This window comes from Silene latifolia, chromosome X, assembly GCF_048544455.1.
Source record: "Silene latifolia isolate original U9 population chromosome X, ASM4854445v1, whole genome shotgun sequence".
Classification (NCBI taxonomy): Eukaryota; Viridiplantae; Streptophyta; class Magnoliopsida; order Caryophyllales; family Caryophyllaceae; genus Silene; species Silene latifolia.
The window spans coordinates 249,326,648-249,335,680 of record NC_133537.1 but is presented as its reverse complement, the minus strand read 5'-3'; the positions used below and the strand labels follow the sequence as shown (position 1 = coordinate 249,335,680).

The 9,033-nt window shown below is 38.7% G+C and overlaps 2 protein-coding genes across 2 annotated transcripts; one reads left to right on the top strand and one right to left on the bottom strand.

Annotated features, from left to right (window-relative positions):
• Window positions 1-1,463: 1,463 nt before the first annotated feature.
• On the top strand, window positions 1,464-5,227 carry LOC141623896 (peroxidase 46-like). The gene is made up of 4 exons (XM_074440051.1): window positions 1,464-1,943; window positions 2,046-2,225; window positions 2,322-2,487; window positions 4,702-5,227. Exons 1-4 carry the CDS (start codon window positions 1,701-1,703, stop codon window positions 5,109-5,111), a joined length of 999 nt encoding a protein of 332 aa, XP_074296152.1. The 5' UTR covers window positions 1,464-1,700; the 3' UTR covers window positions 5,112-5,227.
• Window positions 5,219-8,147, bottom strand: LOC141623894 (sterol 3-beta-glucosyltransferase). Its single transcript, XM_074440050.1, has 2 exons — window positions 7,489-8,147; window positions 5,219-7,389 (listed from the first exon to the last, which is right to left on the bottom strand). The coding sequence occupies exon 2, from the start codon at window positions 6,991-6,993 to the stop codon at window positions 5,461-5,463; it is 1,533 nt and encodes a 510-aa protein (XP_074296151.1). The 5' UTR covers window positions 6,994-7,389; window positions 7,489-8,147; the 3' UTR covers window positions 5,219-5,460.
• Between the last annotated feature and the right edge of the window lie 886 nt (window positions 8,148-9,033).

Here is a 9,033-nt window from a genome sequence, read left to right as displayed (position 1 = left end):
AATTAATAATGGTGATGAATATGCTGGAAATCTGCACTTGACGACACTTTTAATCTACATATAACATGACAAAAATCACTAAACATTCATGATTATCAAGTAATTAGAGCAACCCAGAAATTGTATCATAAGACTACTGAACCAGATGGGCGACATCTCTTTACACTTTGCCATTGGATAGGCTGCAGCCCCGTCGACTCCTCAACTGCCGAATTTATCACAATGTCTCAGTGTGAAGTTCTCATACTCGGATATTACGAGGTTTCAGGAAGAGGTGTTGGATATGGCGTCGGGGTGGTTGATAATAGTGGCGGTCAGTGGTCGACTCACCTGTCGAGATCGGCTTGTGGTGGTGGTGGCGGTTGAATTGGTTGTGGTCGTGGGTCGTCAGCCGTGAGGTGATTCATCGGTGGTGATGGGCTTGGGTAATGCGACAATATTTCATTAGCGGTGGTATTCCGGTGGCGGTCGTCGGCGACAAGGGGTGGTGGCAGGTTCAGGTGTGGCTGGGATTGCTAGTTTGGTGTAGGGTGGCTGGTGGAAAATTGGGTTCGGGGTGAGAATGTGAAATATAAAATAAAGGTAAAATGTGAAAATATAATTATAAAGTGATTTAATTATTTTATGATAATATAATATTTATTGAGATAAAAAATACTAATATTTTCAGTAAAACTTTCTCCAACTTTCCCTCCAAAACCAAAATTTTCCCTCCAATACAGTAAAATTTTCCCTCCTAAGTTCCCTCCAAACAAAAAATGGAATCTTTTTTAACCTTTACACGTGTCGCACTGTAAGTGGCCCGTGTACAAGTAGCTTGTACACCCCGTGTACTCCTAACATCTTTTTTGCATAAAAAAACATCATTTTTGCATAAAAAAACACTCAAACAAAAGCTGGCATATTTACCGAGTTGGTCTCCGTTTAGACGGACCATTTTTATCTGAAACAATAAAACGTGATTTTGAGACCATTTTACAGCCAAATGTGACCAATTTCGGAAAACAAGTTGCCATACACTAGCTGGACCTACATTTGACCATAATAAATTGGTCACAAAGCCTCGTCTTATTTGTTTCAGACGGAATTGGCCTTGCCTAATCTAAGATTGTCACATTATCATTCACTCAATCACACCCTTTTAGGCTATAGGCCTGTAGTAGTATGTCTTTGTAGTATAGCATTCAGGGAATGAGTATCTCAAAATCAGTGGAGGGCGTTGCAGAAATAAAATAGAAAACTGAGTAAATAGAAATGCATGAAAGATTTCCAGAAGAAGAAAAAAAGGAAATACACGAAAAATGTGGGCTTACAACAACCCATGAGAAGAGACAGACATGCATACACCCAAAAAGGAAGATAGGGGTAGTTGTACCACACAATAATTCAGGCTGTACAGTACTGCATTGGGATGCATGAAAGATGAAACTCGCCATAAATTCCTGCAAGCTCTTTAACATACAGGTTTAACTGTTGAAGGTTCATGGTTCACCTTCCCTAACACTGTCACTGTCACTATCTCATTAACTCTCTTTCTATCAGCCTCCAACCTACATACAGTTAATGCTGCTTTTATTATTAAGTCTGCCTGCATTGACCTTTCATTTTTCCTTCTATATAAACTCTGTCATTAAGGAAACTTTTTCTAATCATTTTCATGCTACATTGACTTGGGAAATTTGAATTTTATTGGATTTCTCATGGAAAATAAAACATCTGTTCTTTTAGGAGCAAATCACCTTTGCAAAGTGGTTGTGCTTCTTTCTTTCTTGTTCTTTGTCTCGGGAATTCGGTCTTCGTATGGCTTCGGCGTTGGCTTCTATGATTTCTCATGCCCGGCTGCAGAATTCATTGTCAGAAGCACTGTCAGGTCAGCAGCTTCAAATGATGAAACTATTCCTGGGAAGTTACTGCGCCTTCTCTTCCATGACTGCTTTGTTGAAGTGAGCTCCTGTTTCATAACACTAAGGATGAAATTAAGAGCAAAATGTGAATGATTGATGATTATAGTATGTAATAAAAGACTTAAGCTTATGTTCTTGCAGGGTTGTGATGCATCAGTGCTATTAGAAGGGAAGGGTACCGAAAAAGATGACCCTGCAAATGCTTCACTTGGAGGATTTGAAGTCATAGAGTCTGCCAAAAGAGAAATCGAGATATTCTGTCCGGAAACAGTTTCTTGTGCTGATATTCTCGCAATGGCAGCTAGAGATGCTGTCGCGCTGGTATAACACCACAATGGCCCTTCTCTATATTTTCCGAATGTTAAAAATTCTTGCTGTCATTTGATTATAGTAATGTGACAGTTCTAATATTGATAGACAGGAGGCCCAGACATACAGATTCCCACAGGACGGCGAGATGGAATGGTATCTGCAGTATCCAATGTCAGGCCGAATATTGTAGACACAAGTTTTAAAGTGGATGAAATGATGAAGATTTTTGGCTCAAAAGGATTATCGTTGGAAGACATTGTCATCCTATCAGGTATAAATTGCTTGTAACTGCTTCCTTTTTTCTCCATAGAAGTTTTGGGTTTTATTGAAGCTATAAAAAATCCAAACACCATTGATAATTGATATTCCATAATATAGTGACTAAAGTCGAGTCAAATTCTTCCAACATAGGAAAGATTAGAAAGGATACACCATCACTCCTTTTCCTTTGCCCTACCCCTTCCTTTCCCTCCCCTACGACTGGGTACTACTGTAGTATCTAAATGAATTAATAAACCAAGAAAGAAAGGTAGAAAAAGAATTGGCAGGTCATAAACGAAAACATAACTGCAGCCATTAAAACAAAATCATGACAATGTAAAGCGGGAAAGTAAATGTAGAAATACAAGGAGGTATAGGAAATAAATTCAAGCAAAAGAGAAAAACTTTAACTTGTGCATAAATGTAAGGACACAGATAACAGGAATGTCCATAAACAAATAGAAATTTAAGAGAGTAAGTCAAAGCAAGAGAAAGAGACGGGAAGGAGAGAATGCTATATTATACTATGTGGAAAATGACAATAAATCGTAGCGCTAAGTTTCGAAGCTTCAACCCTCAACTACCAAACTGCATCCACTCGAGCTGGAAGTGTAACTGTTCTAACAATTACATACTATAGTATGGCCCCCTAAATTTATGAGGCCTGGGGTGTGGGCGCAATTCGCATGTGAAATAGGTCCACCGTGTCTAAATAAAGTTGATACAATCTCACCAAGGGTATTTATTAAACATCTTTGCCAGCTTGAATGAAAAAACTAATTCATCGAAAGGCGATCTCTTCCCTGATACCAATATGTCTATAACTCTCGTGTACTAGTGTACAACGACCTAAATACCTTCATAGCCTAAAACTACAGAAAAGTTGAAACATTTCTTAGCAACTGTTTGCAGTAACAGATTAGGTTAGATGGGCCGAGATACCTTCATAAGACTAGGTCGTAATACAGCAGTACAGCGTACAACCAACTCCTACAAGGCCAAACTGTAGACACTTTGTACAAAGTTATGCGCATTATAAGTTTTATCGTGTTAAGCGAGTACTTTTACTTAAAACATGTTCAACACTTAACACCATATAACTAGCGGAGGTAATAAGAACGGCTAGAAATAGCCATTAAAGACTGACACAGTCTTAGGAAAACTGGAAAAAAAAAACTGCAACCTTGAAAATGTTCTTTCATTGTCACGTTCATGACCCTTTTCCTGGTCAAGTTTTAATATTATAAGTTGTAATTCTAAGACCTATAAGACTCCATAAATGTAAGGAAACGGAAAACAGGGATGAATTGCCATTAAAGAAATAGGAAAGCAAATACAGCTACGTTACAGAAAAAGAACGGAAAGTGAAGGAAGAGGATGCTATATGACGTGGAAAATGACAATAAAAAGTAGCGCTACATTTCAAAGCCTTAACCCTCCACCAACAGATTGTTCCCTTTGGTGCACAGATCAAACCACAAACTAAATACATTGAGTTGAAGCATGAGTGTTTTAAGAACTACTCTGTACATATTATATAATGGGCCCCTGAAGTTATGAAGCCCAGTGCGTGCACATAAGTCGCATGTGAAATAGGCCTGTTATGTCACAACGGAAAAGATATCATCTCAGAAAGGGTAGTTATCTAAAGGTCTTAGGCAGCTTAAATGAAAACATTTCCTATCAAATGATTTCAGTGATGGAGATGGGGCCTAAATAGTAAAGACATTCATAAGACTACCTAATGATACGGCATTACAGCCTACTACAGCCTCGTACAAAGCCAATAGTGTAGATGATACATATGATAAAATGCGCAATAATAATTGTTACGCTGTTGTGACAATAGTTTTTACTTATAAAGTTATAAACATGTTCAACACTTACAGAACATACAACAAGTGGAAGCATTAAAAAGTAAAACCAGATCGAATTACATACCTCCAGCCATTGCTCCTCGACTTTGGTTGAAACTAATTTGCGCTATTTCAGCGCATCACTTCTCACTTTTAGACGGCATGCTTTCCAAAATTGAAAGCAGATTTAATGACCTGAGATCAGTCTTCAATCATATTTTCTATATATAATGTACTAGCCATCAAAATCGGTGTGGGGCGAAGATGGACACTTACCTTGATCATGGATAATTCGCACAAGAAAAGGATCTCAAACTTCTGTTAAAAAAGCAATAATTTCTGGAAAAACTAACACGTTAGTTTTACAGGTTCACACACCATAGGATCAGCTCACTGCAGTGCATTCAACGATAGATTCCAGATCAACTCAAAGGGAAACGTGACATTTGTTGATCCAACTCTGGACAAAGCCTATGCATTGAACTTGGCTAAAAAGTGTTCAAAGACCGCATCAGCAATGGTTAGCATTGATCCACAGACATCCCTGGCTTTCGACAATCAGTACTATGTCAACCTCGTAGCACACAGGGGACTCTTCCAGTCTGATTCTACCCTATTCGCTGACCAACGAACAAGAAACTTGGTTGAACAGTTTGCCAACGATATGAATAGTTTTTACGAGGGGTGGAGTCAATCATTCATTAAGATGAGCAGTATCGGAGTTAAGACCGATGGCCGAGGAGAAGTTCGACAAACTTGTTCACGGATAAACGGGTGAAAGATAAAAGTTACCAGTTCATACAAGCATTATTGTGGTTACATAACTTGGCAATCCTGTATTAATTGCATATAATTTTCTTATACTAGAAAATCCTGAAGCAATTCTTTGGTCACACAAGTTGTCTACTCTTATTCTAACAAAAATAGCTGAAGCTAGTGCATGAACAATTTGACATATATAACACTTTGAATTCAAATAGATGAAATAACAATGCTGAAGATTCTCCGATTCTTTCCCAGGAGGAAAGTTGAACAAACAATTAATCTCAATCAGCAATCATAATTAACACTTGCAGAAAGGGGGAGAAGAGTCACAAATATTTGATTCATAACCAGCAACATTAGAATTAGTTTATCTCTTCTCTAAGAATTCTAACAGCCTCTACTACTCCATTCTCCAGCAATATTTTCTCAGAAATTTTACGGGCATGTTCTTTTACTTCGGAGCCTAAAGTAAATTTAATAGCTTGTGATAACATAAACGCCCCTTCCTTGATGCTTATGTCATTGCAACTGTCTGGAACCAAATGGTTTCTTTTCAGAGGATATGGTGCAACTCCAAGCCAGCACATCCTCTCAGCCCAGTAAAACTGATCTGCCAGAAGGGGACAGATAATTTGGGGTATTCCAGCTTTCAGTGCTGCAGCAGTGGACCCACTACCTCCATGATGTATGACAGCCGCACATTTTCGGAAGAGCCAACTATACGGCATGGACCCAGAAAAGCAAAATAGTCGACCATCAAATAGAGAAACCCCGTCATCTACACTGAGTTTTTTACCCCTGACCGGCAAACCCTCTTTAGTGGCAGTAAACTGAATGGCCACATTTAGTTGTTCAAACCCAGCAGTTAGAAGAACAAACCTGCAGTTGGTAATTTTGATAGCAGTTTGTAATATGCAAAGCAACGACAGAGGGTTCCTTAGCAGGCCCATACTCCCTGCTGAGCTCAACCCCACAAAAACAAGTGGGATCGACATATTTGTATCAAGAAAGCTGTGTAAATCTATATGAACCGGACAGAGTTTTCGTTCAGAATATAATGCCTCTCCGCAGCTGTTGCATGAGAACTGCCAAGTTGGCGGGAGAAACCAAAATCCACAAACCCTAGTGTTTGAAGGCCAATACTCAGGACACTCAACAACCTCCCTGCTAAACCCGTACAGCAGTAAGGGAGCTGAAGGTCTGTCATGCCACATAGGAAGACCTGTTACCGGATCAGTAAAAGGCAAAGCGCTAAGGTTAAGTTCATCCTTCCTCCATGATCCCCAGTCTTCGGAGAAAAGTGGCCACATCCAATGCGTCACGTCTTTCCAACCAAGTTTATCAGGTGGAGCCTGTTGCAGATATTTATAAAGGTCTGGAAGTTCTTTTCTGAACTGCCTCTCAAATGATGAAGGGGCAGTATAATGCACAACATACGGAGCTGCAACAACACATCTAACATGAAATAACTCCGCAAGACTCCATCCTTCCAACGCGAAAAAATTAATCAGAACAAAATCACCATCCACACTAGGTCCATCCCCAAAGATCCTTTCAAAAATAGAAAGACATTGTCGTCTATGTTCCCTTGTAACCACACTTTTCTGAATACAAAAGGACCGAAGAAGAGAGCCATCGGTTTCATGACCCTCTGGAGGCGAAAGGACAGGTGGGGAAGAGACTGGCCTGAACGAAACATCACCTTCCGCGAAATGAGCAGTTAAGTCTTGATGGGCAGAATGAGTGATAAAAACGACATCATACTTTTGCTGGTTAGTAGCAAAAGCTTCAGCGAGGGCAGCGATAGGATATACATCACCCTTTGTGCCAAAAGCCATAAAGGCAGCAACAGGTCTGCTTCTTTCCATGTTAAGTACATTTGTTGACATTTCCATGTAAGCATTCTCTCTCTTAAACTATCAGCTAAGGTGATGTTAATAATACTTCGCTCAAATGGGTTCCATACTGATTTGTACAAACTGTGTATAAAATATTAAATATAGAATACACAGTGAAGCAATACATATGTATGGTTTCGGATTATGTTAGTAGAAACCAAGCTGAAATTAGCCAGTATAGGCACAAGATGCGGGTTTTTTTGTAGAACAATGGTAATACCACCGGAATTTAAACAGCGAATTAGCTGCTCCTATACTAGTATTAAACCGTGCAAAGTCGAAAAGGGACATTTCGTGGCCATGACTAATATTGAAGAAATCGGACAGAGATACTCCCAAGGCTACAAAGCATCCTATATTTCACGACTGAAGATCAATAGTTGTAAAGTCCTCCTTAAAAAAATAATAATGAAAATATAACAGTAATCGTCATTCAACTACATATTATGATTTATGTTGAACCAAAATGAGAATTGTTAACAGTTGACATACCTGATACCTCAGTGGCTCAGTATCTGAATGCTTCAATTCCCCCAATTTACGTTCCTTTGAAAGATGGGACTTGGGAGACTAAATTCGTACCCAAAAAAATAAATAAATAAAAAACGCAATTTATTTTCGCAGTACGTATTTTAATCATTACAGTACTTTTACGCAAGTCTTTCCATTATCATACCCCTAACTAAAAAATCACTAAACCTACTTCTCTCCATTCATAATTTTACAACCTCACTAATTAATGTAACTTTTTACAATAATAGATGATTCTAAACTGAAATATTGTATTTGATTTGTTAATTATTGCAAAAAATTCATCAGATTAACTTTTCTCTTATGTTTTTTTTGTAGATTTTCGTTTTCTTTTAATAAGGATTTAGGGTTTTAATGTTAACATTGGTGGTTGGGGTGGAGGCATAGGTGGAGGACGCGGCAGGGGAGGACGGCTGAGGATGGTCGGCCGTTGTCGCAAATGGTCGTGTGCGGCAGGAGGTGTGTTTTGCGAGGGCAAGTGTGGTGCGGTGTGCTGGAGGGAGTGAGCGGGGTCGCTGGTGGATGAACGATGTTGGGGCTGTCAATGGGGATAGGGTCCCCGGCGGGTTTTGATGTGGGCGATTGGTTGGAAGTTGATGGTGGGTGACTGGGTGTACTTCAGATTTTTTCTTTTTTTAAGTTTTCTCTATGTAGTACAATAGGAGAGGGGAGAGAGTGGAAAATGAGAGGGGTAAAGTGGTCAACAGTGTACTGCGATGAGTAAAATGTGTACTGCGAAAATAAACACCTAAAAAAAAAGCTGAGAGACTAAACAAAAAGCTTACCCACGGAGAAAATATGGCTTAATTCAGGCCCAAGATAACTATTTCAAATCTGACCTTTTTTTTTGGGTAATTCAACGTTTTACCTAGACCCGGCAAATAATGACGCGACACGAAAATACGATACGAATTCGACACGAAATTAATGAATTTGGGCTAAGACTTAACGACCCAATTATGTAAGTGGTCGACACGAACATGACACGAGATTTAATTGGGCCTGGTTTAGATTGAGCTATCTAGAGTCTAGATACGAACCCGACACGAATGACATATCTACTAAATTAATCACAACTTTCATGGATCCTCCATCCGGATCCACAAGGAATATCCGACCCAATCCACATCCAACCCATTTAAATTTTTTTCCATTAGTTATCTCATTTATTTAAATGGAAAAAATAGGACTGGATATCCAAATTTTAAGAAAAACTTTGCGGTTTTAGACTTGTTTGAAACTTTTTCTATAGTGTTTTTAAATTTAAAACTTTGAAGAATTCTTAATAATTAATGCTCCTTTCATATTTTCGTGATATCAGGTAAACTTTGTAGTTTTAAGAATTGTAAATTATGTGATCGACTTCAATATCATGTATTGAGTAATCTCTTTTCTCTTATGGTATGAAATATGCGAAATGGACTGAATTGTCTTTTTGAGATTAACTAGATCAGATTGACTTTTTCCTGGATATAAACTAGACTGGATTCGGATCTCAAAATCCCG